This window comes from Tetranychus urticae, chromosome 1 (assembly GCF_039701765.1).
Source record: "Tetranychus urticae isolate SD_2017Ah chromosome 1, NJAU_TeUrti_SD_1.0, whole genome shotgun sequence".
NCBI classification, from domain to species: Eukaryota; Metazoa; Arthropoda; class Arachnida; order Trombidiformes; family Tetranychidae; genus Tetranychus; species Tetranychus urticae.
In genome coordinates this window covers 23,606,191-23,633,990 of record NC_142958.1, presented here as the reverse complement: position 1 = coordinate 23,633,990, position 27,800 = coordinate 23,606,191, and the positions used below count along the sequence as shown (strand labels likewise).

At 32.6% G+C, this 27,800-nt stretch overlaps 7 protein-coding genes and 1 long non-coding RNA gene across 9 annotated transcripts; 3 read left to right on the top strand and 5 right to left on the bottom strand.

Annotated features, from left to right (window-relative positions):
• The first annotated feature begins 2,170 nt into the window (after window positions 1–2,170).
• LOC107362262 (uncharacterized) lies at window positions 2,171–6,299 on the top strand. Its single transcript, XM_015929287.3, has 2 exons — window positions 2,171–2,612; window positions 5,018–6,299. Exons 1-2 carry the CDS (start codon window positions 2,592–2,594, stop codon window positions 5,819–5,821), a joined length of 825 nt encoding a protein of 274 aa, XP_015784773.1. The 5' UTR covers window positions 2,171–2,591; the 3' UTR covers window positions 5,822–6,299.
• Window positions 6,300–7,992: 1,693 nt separating this feature from the next.
• Window positions 7,993–12,531, bottom strand: SdhA (succinate dehydrogenase, subunit A (flavoprotein)). Its single transcript, XM_015929849.3, has 6 exons — window positions 10,702–12,531; window positions 10,157–10,561; window positions 9,783–10,096; window positions 9,473–9,630; window positions 8,670–9,394; window positions 7,993–8,570 (listed from the first exon to the last, which is right to left on the bottom strand). The coding sequence occupies exons 1-6, from the start codon at window positions 10,726–10,728 to the stop codon at window positions 8,232–8,234; spliced, it is 1,968 nt and encodes a 655-aa protein (XP_015785335.2). The 5' UTR covers window positions 10,729–12,531; the 3' UTR covers window positions 7,993–8,231.
• On the bottom strand, window positions 11,706–12,531 carry Nacalpha (nascent polypeptide associated complex protein alpha subunit). Its single transcript, XM_015929900.3, has one exon. The coding sequence runs from the start codon at window positions 12,398–12,400 to the stop codon at window positions 11,759–11,761; it is 642 nt and encodes a 213-aa protein (XP_015785386.1). The 5' UTR covers window positions 12,401–12,531; the 3' UTR covers window positions 11,706–11,758.
• A 334-nt stretch (window positions 12,532–12,865) lies between these two features.
• Window positions 12,866–14,240, bottom strand: LOC107362814 (delta(3,5)-Delta(2,4)-dienoyl-CoA isomerase, mitochondrial-like). The gene is made up of 2 exons (XM_015929949.3): window positions 14,107–14,240; window positions 12,866–14,046 (listed from the first exon to the last, which is right to left on the bottom strand). The coding sequence occupies exons 1-2, from the start codon at window positions 14,147–14,149 to the stop codon at window positions 13,163–13,165; spliced, it is 927 nt and encodes a 308-aa protein (XP_015785435.1). The 5' UTR covers window positions 14,150–14,240; the 3' UTR covers window positions 12,866–13,162.
• A 1,180-nt stretch (window positions 14,241–15,420) lies between these two features.
• LOC107362823 (uncharacterized) lies at window positions 15,421–16,841 on the bottom strand. The gene is made up of 2 exons (XR_016198074.1): window positions 16,626–16,841; window positions 15,421–16,467 (listed from the first exon to the last, which is right to left on the bottom strand). It is a non-coding gene; the product is annotated as an uncharacterized LOC107362823 (long non-coding RNA).
• Window positions 16,842–17,164: 323 nt separating this feature from the next.
• Window positions 17,165–18,600, top strand: LOC107362281 (partner of bursicon-like). 2 transcript variants are annotated; one of them, XM_025160905.2, is made up of 3 exons: window positions 17,165–17,446; window positions 17,596–17,794; window positions 17,864–18,600. In XM_025160905.2, the coding sequence occupies exons 1-3, from the start codon at window positions 17,442–17,444 to the stop codon at window positions 18,020–18,022; spliced, it is 363 nt and encodes a 120-aa protein (XP_025016673.2). In that variant the 5' UTR covers window positions 17,165–17,441; the 3' UTR covers window positions 18,023–18,600. The 2 variants fall into 2 exon arrangements, with proteins under 2 accessions (XP_025016673.2, XP_015784790.2); XM_015929304.3 differs by having other exon boundaries at window positions 17,385–17,794.
• A 2,864-nt stretch (window positions 18,601–21,464) lies between these two features.
• Window positions 21,465–24,072, top strand: LOC107362167 (uncharacterized). Its single transcript, XM_089266555.1, has 4 exons — window positions 21,465–22,392; window positions 22,557–23,219; window positions 23,325–23,584; window positions 23,647–24,072. The coding sequence occupies exons 1-4, from the start codon at window positions 21,594–21,596 to the stop codon at window positions 23,899–23,901; spliced, it is 1,977 nt and encodes a 658-aa protein (XP_089122681.1). The 5' UTR covers window positions 21,465–21,593; the 3' UTR covers window positions 23,902–24,072.
• On the bottom strand, window positions 23,986–27,796 carry Pgant7 (N-acetylgalactosaminyltransferase 7). Its single transcript, XM_015929742.3, has 2 exons — window positions 26,701–27,796; window positions 23,986–26,616 (listed from the first exon to the last, which is right to left on the bottom strand). Exons 1-2 carry the CDS (start codon window positions 27,018–27,020, stop codon window positions 24,837–24,839), a joined length of 2,100 nt encoding a protein of 699 aa, XP_015785228.2. The 5' UTR covers window positions 27,021–27,796; the 3' UTR covers window positions 23,986–24,836.
• Window positions 27,797–27,800: the final 4 nt, after the last annotated feature.

Here is a 27,800-nt window from a genome sequence, read left to right as displayed (position 1 = left end):
TAATTAGCTGACTATTGAGATAACAACAAATGTTTAAATTTAATTGAATACACCAATATATTCGATCTATGCGATTGTACATGTAAATGTAAGAAGCGATTAATTGCTATTGGTGAATTTATTATTCAAAGCGCGCACAATTATTTAAACAAAAGTGATCAATAAAGATAATGATAATGAAAAATGGTTGATAGAAGTAAATCATCGCAAGGATTCTTGACTCTTTTAATTTATCCTAATTGACCCATCATTTACAATTAGACTCGTTTGTTGTGTAAAAATAAGTAAATTGTAATTAAGTATAGTCATGAGAATCTAAGCATCGATGTCAATATAGAAAACAAAAAGAGTGTTTGACGTTTGTCGACCCTTTTCCTGTTTTAATGACGATATAAACATTATTATTGATGAAAAAATAAACTTTGTATCACCATTATCTTCATCATGTACATCCAACATTTTATCATCAATACGTTTCTCAGCCCGGATGATTAGAAAAATAGCTTTTCCCGCTTCACTTTAAATTTATGCTCTACTTGATCGCACTGCTTCTTCGTCATTTGCCATCTTTCAACGTCGTTTAACATAAAATTGTGCTAATCATCTTTCAACTAATCCTTCTTTTTTCTCTCTTTAACAAGCTTTCGCTTTGAGCGAAAGTAAATGCTCGCTATGATAAAAAATTTTGTCAATTCATAAAACCTCTTAAATTTTTCAATTTACTGTCAAATCATCAAATGCTCAAATCTAATTGCTAACAATTATGATTGTTTGATTTTATAAGTATCAAAATCTGAAATTTATGGATAATAACATTGGAATTGCGCAAATTATCCAAACTTTAATCGAGCTTTTAAATTTATAAATTATAAGATGAATGCAAATTGTAACTAACGATCTGAAAGGCTTTTTCAAATTGACTCAAAGGTGATTGAAACAGTGAATCAAATCTTAATTTAAGAAAAAATTTAAAGTTTAAAATTAAATTAAAACTAAATTCGGTAAAAATGGTTCTATCTAATGATAACTAATAAAAAGTATCAAAAAACGCCGGTAGCAATATGCGCGAAAAGTGTAATTGATAATTGAAAGTTATATTCGTGTATATTACAATACAGTCTAGTGATGCCCCTTCAGCCTTTCAACCCTTTCCCTTCAGGGGTCATTAGAGTGGACTAATTGTTTAAGTTGTAAACTCAATTATTTCCCCCTGTAGCTCACATAGATGACAGTGTAACAAAAATGTAAAAAACTCTTATACTGTAATATAAACTCTTGACCATAATTATTTCTGTTGAATTTGATCGATCAAGGAAGATTGAAATGATGAAAAAACGCTGCCCGGCAAATAGTGTAAATAAGCTATTCCAAGAGAGTCCCATTATCTCAGCTCTTACTGTAAACTAAATTTGATTAAATTCGCTAAAATTATAAATACAGATGTTACAGGTATATCAATGATTATGAGCAGGAGTGTATATAATATATTGGTGTAACAAAATAATTGTCTAAATGTGCAGATCTGATTCACTGTTTAGCTGTGACAAAAAGCAGACAGTTGAAAGATGATGCGAACAGGAATCAAAATTCATTCAAGCCATTAATCATCCAGCAAAAATTGAAATCAAATAAAGAGTTAACTTCAGAGGTCAGTGAATTATTGGATAACAATGTTTCAAAAGTTGTATACAGAAATCATAAAAGGTAAATATCGGCTAATTTAATCGAGACTCATGTTAATGGTAATGATAATTGTGTCATTATAAAATTATTGATAACTCAACATTAACTAATCTTAAACACGTCAAAATTGATTGAAAAAGACCAAAAAACATGAAAAACATAAACAACAGCAACAGCAATAAGGTAAGGTTCATATCAAGTATAACTTGATCGCAAGGAATCACCCAAAAATATCGCTTTTGTTGACAAATTAAATTCTCTCTCATTTTATCTGATTTAATTTATTATTATTCAAAGCAATTGTCAAAAGGTGTGTCAAGATCATTCACATTCTGATGTGCGTCTTTCATCCTTATTCAGGCCTCATCACAAAATGCCTCTCCGATCATGTTCATCACCGCCCTGGGCTCATTTATCAACCTTTAATTCCCTCCTTCAACAACCATTTTTTACCTTTCCTACAAGATCAAGTTCGTTAAGTAAAGGCTGAATATGAAAGTGTCGACAACAAAGTTGAACATCAACATCACACCGTTTTACATCAACATCAACATCACTTCAACCGATCATTTCATCCACTCAACTTGAGCTCATCAATTTCACCTTCATCAACCAAACTTCATCTCTGTTTATACCATCAATTGTCTCTTCATTGAAATGACTATTCAATTTTAATTTTTCATCTCATTCCATCTTCATTATATCGTTGTGATTTATTTCATTGTGTATTCAAAGGACTTTCATTTTTGATTCCCATCTCGAATCAGAATCATCTTTATCATCACCATTGTATGTTTACATCTTCAAGTTGTCTCTAATTACTATTAAGGAATCTCCTAGTGACTAGTTGACATTTTAACTATAATTTAATCTTCCACCCGAAAGCCAATCAAAAATTAACCTTTAAGATGAATAAATTTTGGATCTTGGTGAGTTTCAATCCTTTTCACTTTACCCAAAAATCCTAACCCAATCCTATTTAACCCATATTTTGGGATACAATTTTTCATATTAGAGTTTAAATGTTCAATTGTGAGATGAAAAATCAAATCAAAATTGGTTTTAATTGTCTCAAAGGAATACAATTAAGAGCTGATCAATGTTTGTCATTTGTAACCTTTGAATGCATATAAAACTGTATTTCCAATTTTACTGGAATACATTTTTTCAAAGCATCACATTTTGGTCTTAAAATGAAATCTTTTTGTCTCAACTGCAATTATATTTTTTAGTTAGCTTAAAGTGTTTAAAATTAAATGGAATACAATCAACTGATTGGTATTTTATTGATTTCATCTTGATTTGGACTGAATCAAAAAAAAGGTAAAAAGACAAAATGAAATAAAACAATTAACCCGATTTAAAGTGAAACCATTACCAATCTAAATCACAATTTATGTTGATTATTTCTATTATTAAGAAGATGATTATTCTCATTACTAACATATAATAGGCAACTCCACCCGTTAAAGTAATCAATTTAATTTAGTTTGAAATAGCCAGTGAAAAGCAAATGAAATGGTTGAACCCAAATTTAGGTTCAATCAGTTGAATGTGTCAACAAAAGTAAACAATCAAAGGTATTAATAACAATACATAATCAAGTTTATGATTAATGTAAACAGTTAAATGTAATAGAAACCCGTTGAAATCAATCAATTTTCAAAGACTTCTCATTAGACTGTTATTAACTAAACAAGAGCAAGTGCAAGGGTAACTTTAAACTGATTTGTACCTATTAATATACCAGATTTAGATTGATTTACAGACAAACATTCAACAATCAATAAATTTAACGGAATTTTAATCAACAATAAAATCGTAAAATTCAAAGATAAACCAAAAAACTAAACGATTAAAAATCCAATTGAATGATTTGTTTTGCAAAACCCAAATTATGGAGTTACATTGAGAGACGATTTTCTGGTTTATTGTTGATCACAATTGATTTGATGGTTTTACAAAATGCTGAATTAAGATTTGAGTTGATCAACTGATTAACAGTCAAGATGATTATGGTTATAATGATGTTACAGATAAAACCGTAATTAGGTGTTGTTGACTACAGATTAAACCTTAACCGAGATTCAGTATTAGGATCAAGATTGGTGAGATTTGTGCATCAGTTTGTGCATCAAAAATATTGACTTGAAGGGTCGTTTCAAGATGAAGGTGATGTTTGGGATGATGATGATGGTGCGTGTTGAATAGCGCTTGTAGCTTTATCTGAAAGCCGGATCATTCAAGTTCCAATCCATTGGGCTTGAATTGAGCATCCTAATAACTGTGTATAAAAGCATATCAATCCTATTAAAGTGAACATCATCTCAAAATATTATATTATCATTACTTGATAATCAGTCCAAGTAACAACAAAAACAACAACAGCAACATTTATTTTCATCTTGCATTTTTCATTCTGACCTTCACTCTGAGTTGACTTTATTATAATCATGATGAGTGATTTGTTCCAAATAATATCATTTTTTTTTCTTTGCCATCATTTATAACGTTAATACACTTTTAGCAGGAAAACTTGTCTAACATGATTAAAATTGACTACAATATCTGGTTTTAATATTGAGCCCACGAATTAGCTTAAAACAGTTAGCTACTCTGGTTATCTGGTTTCACCGCTATCAAAACATGGTGCTTTTCATGCTAATTTTAATTCAACTTTTTTCTTCAATTTTACTGCTTCTAATGTTCACTTTTTTTGGTGGCGTCTCTAAAAAAAGATCGCTGTTTAAGATCACTATTTGACATCAGATTAACTTAAATGAACTCTAATTTCTTAACTAATAGACAATAATTGAGTAATATATTTTTTTGGTCAACTTTATTTTGGTTTGATAATTGCGCCATTTCTCTTCTTGTTTTATAAAATAGTTGATAACAGACTATTTTTAACGACTTTTCAGTGATCAATATCTGTGATTAATTCATCAGACTATTGATTTACTGATAGCAGCTTAATCAGTGACATTCGTTGAACCATTATTCAATTTAAAGATATCGTCTTTGATTTGGAGTAAAAGTTGTTCTCCTCTCTTAGCTGTCCATATAAAAGGCAAAAGACAATATCTAAAGACAAAAAAGCTAACAAATCTGTCAGTCACAGATTTTTATTTGTAATAACTTTAACAATCTAATGTAAATGTGATTCCTACATTTCTCATGATTAAAAATATAAAGTCATTAGATTGGGTAAAATGATCACGGTCAACATTATTGGCCTTTTGCTTTTTACCATGGACCTGTCTTCAGTTTGAATATCTTCAAGTTATTTAAGAAGCAAATTAACATTTGATTATTTTGTTTCTTTCTGTTCTAGCTTTTATTAACATTTTTCGCTCTCCTCGCACGAATTCACTGTCAATCTACGGATAACATGGAAGGAATGGAAGGACTAGATGATGACGATGATGAAGATTATGATGATACCGCTGAACGTCAATTAGGTGGCTCGGTTCGAGATGCTGTTCGCAACTTTGTCTCTGGTACAGTTAAATACATTACAAACACTCGATTAATACCTTCAGTTGTATCTCAAGCCTTCCGTCGACCAGGAGCCTCGGCCATCAGTGGTGCCGCTGGAGCAGCCTCTGGACTAGCTAGTAGTTCATCTGCTGCTAACGCTGCTGCAAATGCTGCTGCTAATGCGGCTGCCAATTCTGCTGACGGAGGAATGTCAATGTCAGCCTCAAATGCAATCGAAACAGCAGCCTCAGCAGCTGGATCTGCCTTATCCGGAGCCTCTGGTTCATCAGCACTTGCTAATTCAATTGCCAATTTCAATGCTTTACTTCCAATCTCAACAGCTTCTAATCAAATTCAACAAGCTAGCGAATTTTTAGGAAATGTATTTCGAACCATGAGATCTAATTGGGCTCGGCGTAACCAAGAACAACAACAAGAACTTCGTAAAAGGATTGCTTCAATCACTAAACGATTAACAAATTCAAGAGTAGTTGTCGGTACTCTTCATCGACTCACCGGTAGGGAAGACTCTGGATCAAGCAACACTGTTGATGTACCCCAACCTGGTGACCTTAAAACATCGGAAAGTAAAGTTCAACAGACAATCGCCCAAGAATATCCACAATTGATTCCAGTTCCATACTTTGCACCATTCTAGTTATTATTAATCTAATAGTTAATGGTATGTTCATTTTTTGCTCTTGTGTTCTCTCTCTCTTCGCAATGTGACCTCAACCAAATCACCGCATCCTTTTACTTCTGGCCACTGGCTCTAAATCATTGACAAAGTGATGATGCTGTTGATAAATTGTGGACCTAAGAGATGCTGATTAACTTTCAATCTTCTAATTTTTTAAATTACCAACCGGGACTTTTAAAAAGCTTGATTGGTATGAAATAATTTCAATAGGAAATTAATTCATTTGCAATTTTTTTCTCAATGTGATCGATTAAATGTCGAGATGATTAACTTTTTTTTTACTTCAATAGCTTTGCCTTGGCTATTCAATAAAACCACCAAAATGTGACAAAATCCAAAAACCTTAATTTTAAATATAACAATTAATATTGAATGATAATGATAAATTGATGTAAAAGCTTATATAATTTTGTTTTCATAATAATGTTACAATTAACTCTTCTTTTTTTGCTCTCCTTCATTTTTTAATTTGTAATTCGCTCACAATCAAAATTTCAATCATCATTACAATTTAAAAACAAAAACAATTGTTGCTTCACTTTTTCTTTCCAATTCAATAACACAACTAATCATATAATGGGAACAATTTGTTTACAGAAAATGATAACACAAAATTTGGCGACTTGAACAATATTAAATAAGGTAATGCTGATCATTTTAAAACAGGATAACAAGTCAATCATCAGAATCATCATTATGATCACCATTCCTATCGTCTTTTGTAGTTAGATGAACAAAAAAGTATAATGTTAACACTGCAACAAAAAAAGGTAATAACATTTGAACCATGAATGAGTTACAATTATTGAAAGATATTTAAGATAGATTCAAGAAAGGGATAAAGATGATGGCGATGATAGCGTTCATGATGAAATTGAGTCTCTTAAATTACGGATGATTGGTAATGACTGTAATTGTGATCGTTAAATAGGCTTAATTCGTCGCTTCAAAGATCTTGAGATGACAAGTGTAACATGTTCATGTATCATAGCGAGATAGTGAAACATATAACTGTTATTACAATTATTTTTAGATACTGTAAACCTTCATCTCACAGAGCCAACAGCTGATTAACAGTTAAATACAAACAAAATTGTAATTCTTTGTCTACAGAATCAATCTCTGTGAATGACGATTAGAAACAATCAAATACATTTGTTATAGTTTAATAGCAAAGATGCAAAGGAATCAAATTTCCCCAACATTCAAATGTTATATGATTTTTACCTTCACCATTTTATGATAATAAAAATGGATATTGATGGTTGTTGCCAAGTTTTATCACAATTCACAATCAACCTACTGATCAATTTTACACGCTAATTGTAAACAAAGATGGTTTTAATGACAACTCGGGGTAGGTCGGTAAGCCATGAATCGAATCTTATCTATATTTAATTTAATGAAACAAGGCGATTATGTTGTTGTGATGAATTACTTGAATCCATAATCTTTGATAATCTAAATGAGCACAACTTTATCAAGTCGAGTCAGCTTATTCAGCAAGTGTGGTTTCGTTATTGATTATCTGGTTGATTCAGCTAGCTTTGGATATCAAATTATTTTGATAAATATAAACACACGACCAGAATAATTGGTGTCGTTGAGAGTGAAGAAGAAATGATGATAAAAAAGAGAAAAGAGGGAGAATGGAAAGGGTTTGGTGGTGAGTTGAGTGTTTGCTTGTTCACCAAGTATTAACATGTATTGGGTTTGTGAACACTAAATTTCAATGATCTGAAACCGTAGCGAAAGTTTATCCTTTTTTAACGATTTATCCATCTTTTTAAATGATGATGGTAACAATAATAGTGACAATTATCATCTTCGTCTGCAGTAATGATCAAAATCATGGCCATCAAGTTGATAATGAAAGTTTGCTTATCATATTAAATTGTACAGTTCAGAGTGAAGTCTGTTTCAATGAACCGTGAGCTCTTTTTGTTGGAACAATTTGAGAGCGATTTTTGTAACAGTTAGGAAATTTAAACACTTTAAATCAATTGAGTGGTAAATGAAAATATCCTGTTAGTGTTAATAAAAAGTTTACATAAGAATCGCGAGTGTAAAAAATATTTGAACGCTTTTTTTGTTGTTGCTGTAAAATAATGATAAAACTGTTGTAATGGTTATTATTGTAGAAATAAGAGGTTTGAAATTTAATCAGTCGGTTCTTGGCTGATATAATTGCAAGGGAAGGGATTTAAATAAATATAATAAGCCAAATTTACATAAGAGCTGTTGCCTGGTGTGTCTTATAAACTATGAATATAATTTATTTCATTTTGGTTATATTTTGCTCTTGTTATGTTCACAGAATTTTTTTATTCATCATCCGATGTTAATCTAACAAAACTGTAATAACTTATTAATAGGCTCGGATAGCGGGAGGAACTGTTTGACATTGCTCATCAAGAGTCTCGTCAATGACAGGTCGATACTTTAATACAACTTTGCCTTCAGGAGTTATCCATGATAATGTATGCTTCCTCCAATGTTGGTCAAAAGGCTTCTTTACTTGACCTTCCAAAGGTTTAGAATAATCATATTCATCGATACGTTCTTTGAAGTCTTCTCGAGCATGAGCTCCTCGAGATTCTTTGCGAGCTTCAGCACTGTAAAGTGTCATTCTAGCATTCAACATTAGATTTTGAAGCTCTAAACTTTCAATCAGATCAGTATTCCAGATCATACCTTTGTCGTTTAACTGTGAATGAAAAATTAATAAAAGTAGAAAATAATATTAGACAAATTGAAATTTTCAATATGATGATAGACTTAAAGATAAATAATATCGATAACTTACTCCAATATCAGGGAGTTGTTCGAAGCATTCGTCGATCTTTTTTACACCTTCTGAAAGAATTTCACCATTTCTGAAAACTGCAGCATTATTTTGCATTACTTTTTGCATGTTAAGCCGTAAAGCTGCAGTGCGAGTAGTTCCTTTGGAATGCCTGATACGATCAAGATTAGCGACTGATTGTTCACCAGCGTTCATACTCAAATCTCCGATTGTTTCTCCAGGTTTGTTTTCCTCCGCAATAGTTTTAGCACAAGCTCGGCCAAAAACAACTAAATCTAATAATGAATTAGCACCCAATCTGTTAGCTCCATGTACTGACGCACAAGCAGCTTCTCCAGCAGCGTAAAGACCAGGAACAACTCTATCACCGTTTTTCTCATCATAAGTAATAACTTGACCTTTGTAATTAGTTGGAACTCCACCCATATTATAGTGAACAGTTGGAAGAACGGGAATAGGCTCTTTGGTGACATCAACACCAGCAAAAATCATTGCAGTCTCTGAAATTCCTGGAAGTCGTGTTGCCAATTGTTCAGCAGGCAAATGATGTAATTGAAGGTATACATGGTCTTTTTCTGGACCACAACCACGGCCTTCACGAATTTCAATAGTCATAGATCGACTGACAACGTCTCGAGATGCAAGATCTTTGGCCACAGGTGCATATCTTTCCATGAATCGTTCACCTTCCGAATTTACAAGAAAACCTCCTTCACCACGACAGCCTGAATGATAAATAATGTAACAATATAATCAGATATAAAATCAGATAATAAAATTGAAAGTTTAATCAATATGTTTACCTTCAGTGATCAAACATCCAGCTCCATAAATTCCTGTTGGATGAAATTGGATAAATTCTAAGTCTTCTGAAGGAAGGCCAGCTCGACAAACCATGGCTGTTCCATCACCAGTACATGTATGAGCTGATGTACAGGAAAAGTAGGCTCGACCATATCCTCTTTAGCAACGATAAGTATAAAAATTAGTAAAAATAATATCAATGATAATGTGTATAAGAAATAAAACTGTTTGCTTGAGTGACCATTCAATTTTTAGTCACTAATTAGATGATCCATGGAAACTTTGAGTAAAACAATATAAGTTACTCACCCTGTAGCTAAAATCGTATTCTTGCTTCTGAACCTGTGTAATGTACCATCCTCAAGATTAACAGCAATAACACCACGACATTCACCATTCTCCATAAGTAAGTCAAGAGCGAAAAATTCAATGAAATATTTGCAATCATACCTCAATGATTGACCATAGAGTGTATGAAGTAGAGAATGTCCAGTTCGATCAGCAACACAGCAGCATCGATGAGCTTGACCACCTTTACCAAAATTATAAGATTGTCCTCCAAACGCCCTTTGATAAATTTTACCATCGTCGGTTCGACTGAAAGGCATACCATAATTTTCAAGCTGGTTTGAAAAAAATTAAATTAGGCAAATTATAAATCTAATAGGTTAAATAAATCAAACCTCAACAACTGCATGTGGAGCTTCTCGGGTCATATAATGAATAGCATCCTGATCACCAAGCCAATCTGATCCTTTAACAGTATCATACATATGCCATCTCCAGTCATCAGGTTCCATGTTACCTAAAGCAGCATTAATACCTCCTTGAGCAGCAACTGTATGGCTTCTAGTTGGAAACAATTTAGTAATCACAGCGGTCGAGAAACCTTCTTCAACTAATCCAAATGCTGCTCGAAGTCCAGCTCCACCAGCTCCAACCACCACAGCATCAAATGTATGATCAATAACTGGATAATCTTTAGAGATTGCCGCTGATTTAGGGAAACATTTTCTCTTTTCACCAGAGATATGCACATTTCTCCGTTGGTTTTTAGGAATTTCTTTGAAATAGCTGACATTATTAAGCTATAAAAAACAAATGCAAGGACAAAGATGAACAAATAGAAGAAAATCATGAAAAACATTCAGATGATGAAGAGGAATAAGAAAACGAAAAGGTATCTGGAGAATTAATCTTGAAAATTTAACAAATTAAAACAATTTACCTTGAGTTTTTGAATCAATCGCAACATGATTAGTCCAAGAAATAAATATTCACAATAAATGAACAAAAAACTTTAATGCGTTATGATTAAAATATAATCAACAAGGATCAAATTATGCAGTTTCTTCAACGTAAATCTTGGTTAATAAATAAAACCAAACATTGGTTTGACACATGCGTGGTATTGATTTCATGCTGCTTAAAATTCTGTCAACCTCAGTTTTCATTTTAAGTTCACAAGAACTTCTTTTTCAAAATATGTAAAATCAATTTAACAGGATTCATGAATGAACCACTGGGAAGATGAGAAATTGAATCAATTAATGTGACAATGATTGAAGATGATTTAGATCATATTCAGCAAGACAATTCAATTCTTATTAAAATTTAACGTTCCAATGTATAGTTTAATTAAGAGCCAATATTTGCCTGTGCATTGTATTGAAAAATATTCAAATTTAAAATAAAAACCGAATCAAAAGTCTTAAGTCAGTAAAAATGTACGTTCATTGAACAAGTGCCTCATAAATACTCATTATTTATCAGTAACGAAGAAATTCTTACAACCGAAAACTTAATTGAATAAATTATATAACCTTCATTCGGTGAATTGACCGGTGAAATTGGGTATTATTGAAACATTTAGAAAAGTAAATTTTATATTTTGTGAATAAATGCATTGAAATGCATCTGAAGAGTATTTGGCTATCATTGACCACAAAGCTCAACACTGAATGATAATTGCTAATATAACCAAAAAAATTGATAAAAAATCTTATCTATTGATCTGAAAATTGATGCCTATTTCAAGAGCAATTAAAATATCATAATCAAGAAAATTATTGTATATCTTTTCAATTAAAAGATCTTGTAAAAGATAGAAACTGTTACCAATTTTTCAGCCAATATTTTAACTTTATGGTCAATAATGGCCGGACACCAATTACATTGATTGGATAAATTGTTAAACTGATTGTCTTAGGGAAATAATGGACGGAAAAACGGTTGAAATTCAGTCAATCAAGTTTATCAACTCAAAAGGGATCAATTTACAAAAATCACATGGTTAGGTCCATAATAGCATTGACAATATCATTGTTATTTTCACGCAAAGCCTTAATTGCTTTACTCTTGTTGACATTGGCTTGACTCATAACTAATTCAATGTCCTTTTCGGCGATTCCAGTTTCATCAACTTCTTCATCTTCTACGTCGTCTATAGTAGCACTGGCTCCTGTTCCTTGTCCTGTTGTTCCAAGGCCAGCACCAGCTTCGCCCAAAGCTCCAGCTCCACTGAGGATAGATGATGCATCAGGAGTCTTGAATTTTTCGGCTGCCGCCATTTGGGCCTTTTGACTAAGATCTTCAATTTTGGCTTCACCAAAAACGATATAGGTGTCAGAGGCAGGACTTTTATACACATCAGGCTTGTTAATTACGAACAGGATATTCTTACTTTTGCGAATTGCAACACGACTAACACCGGTAATTTGTTTCAAACCCAACTTTGACATCACCTTTCTTGCTTTCTTTTCACTTCGGGATTGTTTACTCTTACTAGCGGCATCATCACCGAGACCCGAAACAGTGCCGGTTTTGGCTTCACCTCCTTCCTCTGGAGCATCTTCCAACTCTGGAACTGAATCTTCTGATTCTGAATCAGTTGTTGAATCTTTTTCCTTAGTTTCTTTTTCTAACATATTGTAAAAATTTGTAAATTATTAAATTTAACTTCAGACAAAAAAATGAGTAACAATTTAGTTAAATGAAACTGATTGTTAAATAATCAAAACAAAGGATGGTTGATAGAAACACCTCTTCTAAACACAAATCTTTCTATACAACAAAACCGTGAAAACCATGCCTGTCTAATGGCGGATAAGGAAACATTGGTTGAGGGGTCTTATGTAAATTACGGTTATTTCATATTTGATTTAATTTGTTTGAATAATAATTTATAATACACTCTAATATTGGTCGTTTAAAATTTTTAAATAAAACGACATTTTTAAGAATAATAAGACTTCAAAGTTTCAAGTTGATCTGAATTTAGCGCCATAAAACTCCTCTTAAAATGCTGAATTAGCAATCATCGCAACTACTCAAACAAGTTTCAAGAGTGAAATGAACTTTGCTATATGAAGTCAATTGTCACAGTTTATATAATATCGAAAGCTTTAGATGTTTATTAAATAAATTAAGTAAATGTTGGTATAGTATATAAATAGTTATTATAAAATTTGAAATTTCAGACAACAGATGAGCTTATTGTATCAACAGGTACAAATGATACATCAATTAAAATAACAAATGAAATGATTGTGTATTTTCTTCGAAGATTAGTATAATCTTTATGGAATAGCGTAATAAGTAGGAATAACATAGTTAACAATAAATTTCCGTATAATTTTTCCTAAACTAAAAAATAATGTTTGCATTTGATATAAAATTAAGCAAAAAATTTACAGGTCGTCAAACTTGGGTGGTTCTGGTGATTTGGACATAAGAGCCATGGCTGATTTGATTAAATCTTCTGATTGTAACATAGCCATATTCCAATGAACCATGAATTGTAGTCCTTCCCAAACTCCATGATCTCTTGAATAATCAAGACCAACTTTAGCGCCTTGAACTACGATAGGACTTTTTGAAGCAATAGTTGTTGCTAATTCGATTGCTGATGAGATTGCCTCATCCTTATCAGATAGTACTTTGCCAACCAGATTAAGGTTTAAAGCTTCATCAGCAGATATTTTACGTCCTGTATAAGTCAATTCTCTTAAAACACTTTGATTAGACATGATCAAAGGTAAGAATTGAAGAGCACCCAAGTCAGCAGCCAGTCCTAATTCGACTTCTCTAATGGTAAAATAACTATCCTTGGTGACATAACGAATATCTGCTAAAGATATTAATTCTAAACCAGCTCCAATACAACCACCAGAGACTACGGATATGACTGGTTTCTGACAAACCGATACTTTTTTGAAAGAATCTTGTAACATATTGATGACAGATCTCAATGCAAGAGCTTTACGACCAACATCTTCAGTGTGGGTTGGCACAAAACTTTGAAAGGTTTTCAAATCGATACCAGAACAGAAAAAATCACCAACAGATGATAAAATAGCTACACGGTAGTGTCTATCATCATTAAGCTTTCCGAATACATGAGTCAAACCATTGAAAACATCCGTGTTGATGGCATTCCGGGTTTTGGGTCTATTGATTTCAACATGTAAAATGCGTTCACCAGACTCAGAAACTTTAACTGCCTCATTAATATTATAACAAGATAATCTTTCTTCTGCCGACGAGTAAGATCGGATAGAGTTAAAAGTGATATCTAGAAGAAAACAAAAAAAACATGTTAGGTAAAAATAAAAACAAAACAAAAATTACTTACTTAGAGTTGACGAAGTCAGTCTGCTAATACGAGCAATATTCATCTTGAGGTTGAAGTTATAGAGAAACTAAATTGACTAATATTTCAATTCCAGAAACTTATATTTTCATAACACAAGACTGTTCGGAGTACAATGTATTCACAACAAGTTCAATGAGTACCAAAGAGTAAAACAACAAGAGAGACCACTGCTATGTAGCCATCGATAAGGAGGGAAAGACAGCAGGGCGCGATGGCGCCACTAGTAAATTACAGTCATTCAACGGGAAAATACATACTGTTGACTGTATTACAGTTGATTCTATGGGTTTCACATTATAAAGGCTGTAATACAGTCAACTATATGCATTTACCCATTGACAGACTGTAATACAGTCATTTTAATGCCATTTTCCCATTGATGGACTGCATTTATTCAACTAAAATGCAAATATTGAACAATTATGATTTTTCAACATAATGCAATCAATTTTGGAACAATATTAAATAGACAACACTTATTTGGCGAAATAACTGAAATTTCTAGATTCTAGCATTTGTTCTGTATCAGATACGGGATCGCTTTTCGCGAAAAAACATTAAAATTTAACGTTCTAACAAATACTAGAACCTAAAAAATTCAGTTATCCCGCCAAATAAGTGATTTCTATTTAATATTGTTCCAAATTGATTGCATTATGTTAAAAAATCTTTATTGTTCAATATTTGCATTTAAGTTTGTGTTCACAGTTTATAAGTTGAATAAATACAGTTCATCAATACGAAAATACATTAAAATGACTATATTACAGTCTGTCAATGGGTAAATGCGTATAGTTGACTGTATTACAGCCTTTATAATGAGAAACCCATAGAATCAACTGTAATACAGTCAACAGTATGTATTTTCTCGTTGAATGACTGTAACTTACTAGTAGCGCCATCGCGCCCTGCTGTCTTTCCCTACTTATCTCTCTTATCGATGAAATACATTGAGCGACACCTCTTGTTATATTACTCTTTGATGAGTACTCTTTGGTACATTGAATAAAATAAATATTATACTCCATCTTACGGTAGTTATAAGAACACAACTAACAAGACTTTTAAATCAGTATCCAATCAAGACGATCTTTTTAAAAATATCAATCATTGAAATAAAAACACTGAAATTTAACAAGATCCAACCATGAAATAGGTATGGAGTAAAAGACAAACCAGCAAAACTGATAAACAAACCAAATAAATAGGCTGTTAAGCCTCACGAGCGTGATTTTACGCAAATATTATGTGATACATTTATAAAATACCTCAATCTTGAATACTGGCAAGGTATTTTTTTCCTCCATAATCTTTTATTAAAATTTTGAAACAGGTTAACTTATAAGAAATTTTACACTTGAAAACTATGATTGACTGAAATTTCCCATCTAAATTACAATCGGAGAGTTTGCTCAATACCAATAGATTATCACCAAATTTGTTATTTACTTTTTAATCACATTAGCAACGGGTTTAATGATACCTTTTGATCTTAAAAACCTAACGAGTATAGGAACAAAAGCGGCTGTAATGGATAATCTGACCAAAGCAAAACTTTTATGGAGTGCATAGGCGACGACAAAATTAGTTGACGTTGACGCTGCTTCGGTTAAACTTCCAAGCTTTTGATGTATTCCAAGCCAAACAAATATATCTTCCATAGGTAATGAACTGTTTACCAACAGCCAACAGACTCCGAGAGATGCCAATGAAATGGTTACATGGAAGACTACTGCGGTTACACCATAATCACGTATCAATGCTTTAAATCGACCTTTCTTATCCTTTCGGTCTAACTTTTCAGTATCGATATTCTCTTCAGGCTTAACATCATTACTAAAACAGCGGCGGTCATGAAAGGAATTCATCGTATTTTCATTCATTCTTGTGGTTAAAAGGTTAACATGTAATAAGGGACTTGTTTTTCCAGTTGTAGTAGTTTGTATCTCTCTACATGGGACTATCTCCGGACCGTAGACGAAATTTAATTTCAGAGATGAGCCACTTATGTGATTTATCTCAGAAGCTGACCATGACTGCTTTGAATTGGTGCAACGAAAATGTGATATGCCAGCAATAGGTCTCAACAGGTTAACATGAGGTGAAACATTCAACTTCAAAATCTTTGAATAATTATTCAATATTGGATAAGAAAATGAGTCGACAAAAGATTTGATACCAGTCCTTATCATGATTTATGTGATGTAAATAAATTATCTGGTATTACCAGGCACCTGGTTGATCCTCAGACGAATTATAAGATGAGTCCAGGAATTATTTAGTTTACAATTGGATTCATATCTTCTTAATATTATTTCACGAAAGCCAAGTTAAAGTCAGCTGTTAAAGAAAGAAAAGCAGATAAGAAAACACAAATATAATAATGACATATTAATTCTTTGACTAAACGATAATGATAAACTGCTGTAGTTATGATTATTCAGTATAAATTTTAAAGATTCAGTTTGTATAAAAAAAGGTAATTTACGTGTACTAACCAAAGGTGATTTCAATCAGCTCATTCAACGATGATCCAAAAAGATAGCAAAATTGGAAAATAAATGGGTGAAATTAAACAGCAACAGTTTCGAAAATTTAATGGACGAATTAACGAAAATTAATCCAACAATGAGCTTGACAATGATTTGATAAATATAAAAATTAAAGAACAGTGAAGCTCAAAAGACTTGTCGGTATCAAAACAAAGTGATTCAAGAAGACAATGTTTGTAAACACATGACCAGCTTATAGCTAGTAGCTATGACTCCCAAGCCATCATATTAAGTGGCTGATTTTGAATTTAGAGCTTAATTGTAAGTAGAAAAAATTAATTTGTTAATTGTCAATTATTTATCATGATTAATATTCAAAATTTTATAAGAATTATTTCAATGTATTAAGAATTACTTGGACAGTCGATCCTCTCATAAACTATTGGTGGTGAGCTGATGTTAACTGTTAAAAAAGGTTTGAAATACTTTTGAAAGTGAAAATTGGGTTTTTTGAATCAAAATCAACTGGTTATTTTGTGATCATAAGATATTTGTGTAAATAATACAAAATGATGTAAATACAGTGATTTTAATTTGCAGGAAAGTGATACATTTATTTAGTCATGTAAATGTCTAAATTGGTCTAATCTTGAACACAGCTCTTTCTGGACATTCATTTAAACAGTCAATATAATGGAAATATCTTGTAATTCTTAATCTAATGTGACTCTCTAACCGATCCCGCTGTGAGTTCAATAAGTAGTTCTTTGACCAAACAAAATAAATGTTCATGAATCCAAAATCCAAGATCAATGTCGAAACATGATGTAATTCTGTTTAGTATTTATTTTAGATGAAACACCTTTGAATCTATTTCAGTTGTGGCCAAGAAGCTCATTATAGTTGCTAAAATGAAATCAGCTCTTAAAATCTTTATTTTTTCTTTAATTTCTTTGACTAATTTGTTTAACTCTAGTTTCTGCTTGGAGCCGATTGATGTTGCCCATGAAAATTGTGCCATTTTACCTGGATCTATTCATGTAATCAAAGAGGAGCTCGACGTGGCTGGTAATGTTATTAGGTCTTGTGAAGGTGATTTCTTGGTCAACAAATGTGAAGGAACTTGTGTCTCATCATTGCAACCAAGCGTTGTCCATTCAAGTGGTTTTCTTAAGGTTATAATAAATTTATCATTAATCAGCGTATCCATGTATTTAAAACCATTTTTATTTTTGTTTCTCCAGAAATGTAATTGTTGCCGAGAATCTAGAATGAAAAGTCGTTCAATTCGATTAAATCACTGTTTTGATCCAGACGGGAAAAAAATGACTGGTGAAAAAGGGTCCATGGAGATTGAAATGGAGGAACCTGAAAGTTGTCACTGTCTTAAATGCTCACCTTGATCGTTTAGCATTTTGAACTCAGTCATTCTTACACTGCAACTGAGCATTTCCAATCAAAATGTTACTCATTTTTTAACATTGAAACTCTTTTAACCATCTTTTGTCATGCAAACAAAAACTAATTTCATCTGTATGTACAAATGACAGCATCTGGCGAACGATGTATCCAGACAAAAAAACAAATCGAGACTGGTGAAAATACTGAGATTAACAGGACAAGTAGCAAATATCTGGAGGAAAAATACAAAAATTGTTCACACATGAAATGTCTCACCCTAAAACATGACTTTTGATTTTAAAAACGATTCAAGGAATAAGTACAACGTATAACCCGAAGACACCACAAGATTGGATAGTAGATCTCATATTATCAAAGGATTTTTTGATGAACAATGTACTCAACTATAAACATTGCACCCCAAAGAGTTTCCCATCTGATGACTGTTTTCCAGTCTTCCACCCTTCACTCCATTCACAATTAACCATTGATTTACTTGGATATCACAAAAAGATGATAAATTATCCCGATCTAACTTTATTTTCACAAAGTAAAATTTAGCATGGCTTATCGACAAGTTATTTATTGTCTTGTCGGTGTTTTGCATTTCCTTGAACCATCGACAGCTCTCAAAACACGGCAAATGTCAATTTTTATGAATCAGTCAAAATAAATATTAACCTATGTAAATTGTTTTAATCATTTAGCTATTACCTCGACAATTATGCAGAGGTACGAGGCTGGAACTAAAAGTTGACTTGCTAACTTTATAAACTTTACTTTACTTTATACCCAAAACCAATAGATTTGATTTTCGTTTATGCTCAAGATAACTTTCCTCGCGTCATATTAATCATTTTACATGACAACGAATTAAGTTTACAGTTGAAACGTAATGTCCTTTCTACTCAACAGTTATTAACTCCGTGTTTCTCATGTTATTAAGGTGTCAAATAAATGTTGCGGTTCGCTATGAAAAAAAGATTTGATTGTGATCTTTTTTGGCTAAAACATTACTTAGCCTTAATTAATCAGTATAAACAAAAAACTCTAAATCGGGCAAATATTCACAAAATTATTACATTTTTACAGTTTTTAAAGGGTACAAAAATCGACCAAAATTATTTTTTTCAGCAACTTTTTCATCAAATTTTCTAGCGAAGCGTCACAAAATTTCTAACCTCAGATTCTCAATACTTGCGAATCTATCCTAAGTACAAGATCTGATCTCTATGGACCTCAATCTATCTTAATTTTTGGAAAATTCATTCAAAGAAGAGTAAGTCTACTCAGGAACGGAGGTCAAAATCACTTTTGTCGATTTTTTCACTGTAAATTTTCGGACACTCACAAAAACGACTTCAATTGTTCGATGAGAAAAATTGAAACGATATTTGGATACTGAAGGTCCTTAATTTGATTTAATGAAATTCCAGTCAATTCTAACGATAAAAGTAGTTATCTAAGGTCCTTTTCTGGGCCAAGTTGGTTTTTCTGGACCAGTCCGCTTCTAAACCAATAATACCGTAAGACGGTGTTAGTTTTTTTCAATGTTACAGTGTCTCAATACCAACATACAGTGTGCCTAACCTGCGTTAATATTTCCTTCCCCCCCAATCAAACTTGTCCGCTCTAGCACAAAGTTGTCCGCTCTAGCACAAAGTTGTCCGTTCTGGGACAACTCCGATGAATCGATGAAAACTATATAAGGCAGTAACAATCAAATGTTCAATCAAAAATGGAATTTCTCACAAAGAAGAAGGTTGTTTTCGGGATCTTAGTGATCGTAATTATAGTCATTGTGATATTAGTTCATACTTCCTATCAACCAACAAGTGAATATGACATTAAACTCGCTTAACTTTACTATTGCTAATATTATAAGTCTATGGAGGATAGACGGACCAATAAAATTTTAAGCGTAAGAAGAAATTCAACGCTCAAGTTATAAGAAAACAAGGTGTATTCCTTGTTTTTGCATCAGGCAAAGTGATTGCTACAGGCTTTAAAGATGTAACTAAAGCCGGTTCAGTTCTTCAAGAACTATACCCGGACAATCATGTCAGCTTTGTCAAAGTTGTTAATATTACAGCACATAGTCTCGTGCCCTATACATTCAATATTCGTGAGATGATAGACTCCTATCAGGATACTACGTAGGAGCCTGAGATTTATCCAGCAGTTTACATTAAACTGAATGGATTAACTCTGATCTATTATTCAACCGGATCAATACCATTCTAACGTAATCTCTAGTCTCTATCACCATCAACGTGCCTTCATCCTCATCTTTAATTAGTTTAATTTAGTTTATTTATTTATTTTTTGTTAAAATTAACTTTAATTTATTAATCATGCCAACTCGAGGGTAAGTACTTTTTTAATTTTATTCACTTTTGACCTTATAATAACCTTTTTTCTCTTTTCAGTCAATCATCACCTCTATCAATTCAACTTAGAAGGGTACTGACTCATTTGGAGTTAGCCCTGATTGCTGTCCCCTCCTTCATTAGAAGAACGATCGAGTTGGCGATCAAACGAGGACCAGGAAGCCCGAATTGAGCGGTTGCTAGTCCAAAACCAGCGCTATCAAACCAGAAACCGGGAGCTGAGGGCTGAGGTGGCAGAGGTAAAGAATGAATTGGCCGAGAAGGACCAATTCATTGAATATATTGATAGGCGCTGCGTACGTGCCTTTGGTTTCCCTCCTGAAGAATTTCAGGAAATATACACCAATTGGGTGGAAAAGACTCTAGCCGAGGGCTATAATTTTGTATTAATTTCATTTTCATTTTTTCATTTTTTCATACATTTTTTCATTGATTTTTCTATTAAAAAAGTTTATTAATTTTCATTAAAAAAAGTTTACATTTTTTTCTTGGCAAAAAACTAACACCGTCTTACGGTATTATTGGTTTAGAAGCGGACTGGTCCAGAAAAACCAAATTGGCCCAGAAAATCCAACTCGGCTCAAAAAAGGACCTTAGATAACTTCTGATGAATGAATTCACGTTATTCATGTTTGTATAATTTGTATGAGAACGTAATGTAATGGAAAAGTGGCAACAATATTAGAAACCTTTTTCTCAACATTGTATTTGTAATGTGTGAGATATAATCTCAATTTTATAAAACAAATCCATAAGGCACATCAAATATAATAATAGAAAGATGAACACCCCAATCCATCTAAAACAAGTTTAGATCACTTTATAATCAGTATCGCCTATTTTCATTTCCACTTTAACTATGTATTATTCTGTAGAATCAACTGACCGTTACTTACTGACCAAAGACTATACTTTCGAATTACCATTCACTTCATTTAACATTTCTTTTACATATACATTGTATATTGTATATCATTTCCAGAACCAACCTGGTAAATAAATAATCATTGACTAGATCACACTATTCGGCTGAATAAATATGCATTGTATCAGATGAATATGTTCAAGTATTGCTTTCCGTTTCTACAAAAAAATTCATTATCTGATTGATATCTAATAGTTAATTCATTTTCAAAGTGTTTCATATTTCTTATTTTCATGTTATTACTTCCGATAAACAAGGATGAGATTAAAGTCCATGAAATGCATAATATTTGTTTTATTTTGTTTCTTGTTGTTTTACCTAATTTGTGAGTTACAGTTTATCGGAAAATCTACCGAAATCGACCATGAAAATGTATACAAAAATCGTGATGACTGGCACGAGTCGAACTCTACGATGTGTGATCTTCCACTTCATATGGATCCTCATGATCCAATGATTAAAGGCTTCATCAAGAAATTAGGCCGAACGATAACGTGTGGAAAATCAGACGATGGAATTTTCAATTTCCTTTACAATCTTTACCAAGGACAATCTTTATCTTATATGAATGATTTTGATCCAATTGTACGGATAATCCAGATTCGTGGATATGAGAAAGCATTCAAGTGCATGTATCAACCATTTGATCGTCACGGTATTGATGATGATAGAATTCAATATTTGGAAAAGAAACCAATAATTGGTTATAAATTAGATTTGGAAAAAATTGGAGCAGAGTTTGTTAACATCGAATGCAATCTTTCGGGTTCATTAGTTTATAGTAACATCCATTCGTGGCCAAGTCGAGTTCCTGCTCATTTCAATGTCACATCTTCCAATAACAAAGATCATTTGACTAATGCTGATTATCCAACACCAGATGTAAATAAGCAATCAGTGATGATTCTTGTCATAGAATCAATGTCTTTACTCAATTTTAATCGATTCATGGTTAAAACGAAAGAAGCATTATCAAAGTTGTCCAATAATTTCATTCTTAGAGGATTAAACAAAATGGCTGATAATTCTTTTCCGAACATGATGCCCCTTTTATCAGGTAAATTGATTTTTAACCTTTCATATTCCATTAGTTTCAACAGCATTTTTGTTTGTAATGTCCATGTATTAATAACTATTTATCTTTGACTTGTTTCTTCTGCACATTGCCCATTCATATACATTTTCTCAGTCTTTTTCTAACTCAATTCTTATAATATTCAGGATATCGACCCTATTATGGAGAATGGCCGTTTGAATTTGAAGTTGGTAAAGGTCCTTATGATGCTATTCAATTCATTTGGGATGATTTCAAAAGACAGAACTATACAACTGGCTACATTGAAGATGGTCCGAAATACGCATTATTCAATCACATGGGTTTAGGATTCAAAAAAGCTCCAACCGATTGGTACCCGAGACCTTATTGGTTGTCAATTAAAAATGATCAATCGAACGAGTTTCATAGATTCTGTTACAAACAAAAGCCCAAAATAATTTATTGGTTGAAACAAATCAAACAATTTCTGAACAAAGTCGCCAAAACGAAGCAACCATTCTTTCTATGGTCTTTTAACATTCAAGTTACCCATAATGACTTCAATAATGCTCAACTCATTGATCAATATATTGCTGATTTCATCAATTCATACCGCCATATACTTGAAAACACTGTCTTTGTAATCATGGGAGATCACGGTAACCGTTTTGGACCTTTATTTAGGACAGAATATGGACAAATCGAAACTCGAATGCCTCTTTTTAATATTCACATTCCTCCTCAATTATTACATGAGCATCAACATTTGTCTTATTATTTAAAGATGAACGAGAAAAGGTTAACAACTTGGTTAGATGTTAGGGAAATGTTGAAAGACATTGTTTCAGGTAATCATAATATTCAGTAAGATAATTAAATCATCTCTGAATAATTACTTCCATGATAATTAATATCTGCATAATAACAACCATTGCGTTTTTATTTTCTTTTAGGCAACTATGATCCAATGTTTCATCCATCTAAACGGACCGCTTACTCTGTTTGGCGAGAAGAAGTTCCTTTAGATAGAACCTGTAGAGACGCTTTGATTCCCACTGAGTACTGTTTATGTTTAAAAAGACACAATTTCCCTGTTGATTCACAATTGGCTCAAATAGTATCATCTGCGTTAATTACGCGACTCAATCAAGCTTTATCAAAGTTCAAAAATATCTGCCATGAGCTTTCTCTCAAAAATATTACTAGTGTCAAAGTGAGTAACCTTAGAAAAATACTTTAGTTTATTAAATTTTAATAATTGTTTTGAATTCACAGATTGTTCGATTACCTGGAGAACCCAATCCAAGGGATCGTGTTGAAGTTACTCTATCCGCTAATCCTTCGAATGGACTTTTTCAAGCGCTACTTTACTTAAAAAATACAACAAATTTAGACAACTCAGGTATTGATGATTGGATGCTTGAAGGAGATGTTTCGAGACTCGATGCCTATTACGGTCAATCATTGTGCATTAAAGAAAGAGTCATTCAGAAATATTGTTACTGTCGAAAAAAGAAACGGTCCAAGTAACCCTCAATATTTCATAAAATTGTGTCTGAATTAAGTTATTACAGTCGTTTTCAGAATAGAAAGAGCTTAAATATTATATATCGGTAATTTATTAATGTTGTTTTATTATGTATTTTAAACAAGTTTTATTTTACAAATTTAATTTAATTTATCATTGACTTTTAACCAGAATTTTGACGATCTTCTGTTTTTGATTTTTGTAAAAAATGGACTTCACTGCGTCTTTATTTTTTAGATTTTTTAAATAATTCTATCAGATTAATTTAATTTACCAGTTTGTTGAAAATTGTCCATCATAAGCACTGATATCCAGAGATATATGAGATGAGTTGAAAAGACTAAGAGAAAGCAATTGTGACCATTATTAAAAGACACCATTCATGTAGCGGTAGAATATACTATTTTTTGATTGAGCCACTATTGTGCTCATTCGAGAGCTTATCGTTCAGTATATTCGTTTCTTGCACTTGTGACTCAATGCGAAAAATATGATTCAAACTATGCACAGTATTAAACGAATTATTCATCCAAGATGTTTGTATAATTTGCATGAGAACGTCATGTAATGGAAAAGTGGAAGAAATATCAGGAAATCTTTTTCTCGACACATTGTATGTGACGGAAAAACTATTGAATTGAAAGGTGTTTTATAAAACAAATCCATAAGGCACATCACAGATAATAATAGAAATATGAACATCCCATTCCATCTAAAACGAGTTTAGATCACTTTATAGTTAGGATCACATAATGTTTCATTTTAAAGTTAATAGGAATGATTCGGTTAAATCGTTGGTTGATGAATTTTTGTAACCATAGCTGGTTTTTTTGTGCTCCTTTGTTTACATTGTTGAAACCAAGCGCTTCGATTTAGTAATAATTCATCAAATATTATGTTATAAAAACGTTATATAACTGTTGATAGATATAAATTATTAATCTTCATTTTGACTGATGAAAGGAGTAATCTTTGACCAAATCCATTTTTGCGAATCGTCATTTGGATCACATGTAGCCAATTTAACGCTAGAATCACTTTTAAAGAACTGTAGACATTTCGATGTTGTTGAAGATGTATGCACCATTTGTTGAGTATGTTCATCATATGACCAAGGACCTTCAACAGATCCTAATTTACAATATATTAGACTCATCTTATGATTATCAGCGTCAATGCACCTTTCACCAACACCAATTTGTCCTTCTTCATTGAGTCGGAACAATTGGTTGCCACCAGAAGAATGACACTGAGACAAATGAACAGTTCTCGGTGGTGCTGATGAACCAGTATCGAGACATTTATTATTTACTTTATTCCTGATTTCGCCCCAATGGACATTCTTGGGCAATGGAGGGAAATGTTTATAGACAACATGGCCAATACGATCCATGAACCATTTAAAGGATTTACATTGAAGTTTATCTTTAATTGCCAACTGAGCAGAAAAATCTCCTGGATCATAAAATGTAGCCAAAGGTTCACGAGTGTAGAAATAGTCTTTAAATTGTTGATCCCACCAAACTTCAATGACTCTCTTGTAATTGGTAATGATGAGAGGACCTTTCCGTTTATTTGCTAAAGATCCAAATGAGTAAGGCATGAAAGGTCGGTAAACATGACCAACTCGAGAACAAGGAACCCACAAAAGGTTGCCCCCACATTGCCAAACTTTGAAAGAGAGTTCAAAATTTTCTCCACCCCACACAAGTAAACCAGGATCATAAGTTCCAAGTTCAAGAAAATAATCTTTGGCAATGGCGAAAAGACCACCAGCGTGAGTTGGAGCTTCGTAAGGTTCACTGACTTTGTGTGTTTTCAAATGTTTATCCATATCCAGTTCGATTTCTTTATAATACATTCCCCATTCCCAGATTCCTTGGTAATGTTGGTCTGGGCGAGAGTATACCGATCGGTATTCAAAGGTTTCTGAATCGATACCATCAATGATTGGGACTGTAAGAGTTTTTTTGTCCCGTGCAATAGGAGCTAATAGAGGTGGCAACCAATTATAATTAACTTCACAGTGAGCATCGAGGAAAACTATTACATCTCCTAATGCTTCTTTAGCACCTCTTGATCTTGATCGGATAAGACCTTCTCGCTCAGTATTGCGAATCAGTCGAACTTTACCTGACCTTTCGTCAAGCTCTTCTCCTTGTAAAGATTTATCTTTGTCATAAGCAGTGGAATCAAAGCTACTTTTAAATGTTCCAAAATGATCAGAAATGTATTTCTCTAATTCTTCCTTGAGAGGTTTTTTATCAGAAAAATCATCGACCAATAAAACTTCACGTAAAGCTTGACGAGGTGATCGAAGTAAAATGGAGTGGACAGTTCGCATGAGAGTTGACAATCCTTCATTATGGAATACAACAACAACCGAAGCTGTGGGCAGATTTTCAGCATAATGCCAATATTTACATTCATCTAGTCTTATATCAGGAACAGTACGGTCCATAGGAATCAACTGACTGGCAGCAATATTCATACCATATTGCGATTTTAAACTATGAACCTCTTTGTGGTCAATATTTTTGACAGAATCCAGTTTAAAGGGTTTTCCGCCATCACCATTTCTTCCTGTCTTAGGTGGTTTAACATCCTCGTAATTACCCAATCTAGTCTCTTCAAAATATGCATATTTGTCTCCATAAGAATAGGTTGGCATTGCGCCAGCTGTTTCATCAATATGTTTGAATTTATCGCTACCAACCCTGTAATTTGATAAGTAAAAAAAATAATTAGGCATTAGAGCAATTTATCATAAACAGTTGTCACCAAAAATGATAGATAATTACCTTATTGGATGAATATTGGAAATTTTGTTTTCTTCCTCATTGGCAGGAGCTGGACCTACAGCATCATTGTTGTTGTCAACTTCCTTAATGTCAACATGTTGAGCATCTTGTTTCTCATCCTTACCTATCAAGGGTTGAAATTTAGGATGAGCTCGACGTTGGTTAGGTTCATTAAGAGGTCTCTTTTCAGTTCCACTTGGCACGAGTGATATTAACATAAAGGTAGCTAAAACTAGGACACTCATCAATATAAGAGCAATACTATAGCGTCTTAATCGAACTCGAGAACCTTTGAAAACCAAATCGACCAAAGGTACCATTTTAAGATTTTATGTTGTACAGGTAGATGTAAGATTAATCACTCAAATACAAGTTAAATGTAAAAATGATCTATCAGGATTTTTTAAAGAAGTAAACAACAATGATAGGGTTGATTTGGTTTCGTTGAACTAAGTTATCACATAGATTAAATCAAAAATTAAATTGGAAAAAGAGACTGGATGAAAAAAAGGTACAATGACAAGTATTAAATCAATTAAAGAGTAGTGATGAAGAAAAAAGAAGTCAGTTTTAGGCCCATTGATGTGTATACAGAATGATGATGAGGATGATGAAGATGATACGGGAGAGAAAAAGATGAGCAAGAAATGATCGGGAAAGAAAAGGCAGTAAGAGATGATGTTGGCTGGAAAGAGATGACACTCACTCTAACCTGTTGAAGTTTATAATCTTCATCAAGGTATAAAAAAGAAAAACTTTACGGATGAAATGAGGCCGCAAATCATCGACCTCGTCATCAAAACTATCATCTTCAGATAACTTCAAGTTTCAGTTTGAATGAACACCTCAGCAGCTGATCTAAGCAAAGCTCAAATTGAGAGTTTCATAGAGTCTCTACCATTGCCTTTGTTCACTAAAAAGCGTTCTTGTTTATTCATTTGGTTTCGATTGTTTTAAAATTATAATATTATACACATCGACAAATAGTTAATTATTAATAGTATAAAAAATATATATAATATATAATAAAAAAGAAAAACTATTATTTATTATACATGCATGTTTATTATATAACTTTCAAACCTACCGCTTATCAAGCT

Coding starts and splice junctions, on each gene's coding strand:
- Nacalpha (XM_015929900.3), bottom strand. CDS start 12,400: ATGTTAGAAAAAGAAACTAAGGAAAAAGATTCAACAACTGATTCAGAA.
- SdhA (XM_015929849.3), bottom strand. CDS start 10,728: ATGTTGCGATTGATTCAAAAACTCAAG. Junction 10,562..10,701: donor GATTGATTCAAAAACTCAAG/GTAAATTGTTTT, acceptor TGTTTTTTATAG/CTTAATAATGTCAGCTATTT. Junction 9,395..9,472: donor TGGATGTTTGATCACTGAAG/GTAAACATATTG, acceptor TTTATCATTCAG/GCTGTCGTGGTGAAGGAGGT.
- LOC107362281 (XM_015929304.3), top strand. CDS start 17,531: ATGAAATCAGCTCTTAAAATCTTTATTTTTTCTTTAATTTCTTTGACT. Junction 17,795..17,863: donor ATTCAAGTGGTTTTCTTAAG/GTTATAATAAAT, acceptor TTGTTTCTCCAG/AAATGTAATTGTTGCCGAGA.
- LOC107362814 (XM_015929949.3), bottom strand. CDS start 14,149: ATGAATATTGCTCGTATTAGCAGACTGACTTCGTCAACTCTAA. Junction 14,047..14,106: donor ACTGACTTCGTCAACTCTAA/GTAAGTAATTTT, acceptor GTTTTCTTCTAG/ATATCACTTTTAACTCTATC.
- LOC107362262 (XM_015929287.3), top strand. CDS start 2,592: ATGAATAAATTTTGGATCTTG. Junction 2,613..5,017: donor TGAATAAATTTTGGATCTTG/GTGAGTTTCAAT, acceptor TTTCTGTTCTAG/CTTTTATTAACATTTTTCGC.
- Pgant7 (XM_015929742.3), bottom strand. CDS start 27,020: ATGGTACCTTTGGTCGATTTGGTTTTCAAAGGTTCTCGAGTTCGATTA. Junction 26,617..26,700: donor TCCAATATTCATCCAATAAG/GTAATTATCTAT, acceptor ATCAAATTACAG/GGTTGGTAGCGATAAATTCA.
- LOC107362167 (XM_089266555.1), top strand. CDS start 21,594: ATGAGATTAAAGTCCATGAAATGCATAATATTTGTTTTATTTTGTTTC. Junction 23,220..23,324: donor GTTGAAAGACATTGTTTCAG/GTAATCATAATA, acceptor ATTTTCTTTTAG/GCAACTATGATCCAATGTTT. Junction 23,585..23,646: donor AAAATATTACTAGTGTCAAA/GTGAGTAACCTT, acceptor TTGAATTCACAG/ATTGTTCGATTACCTGGAGA.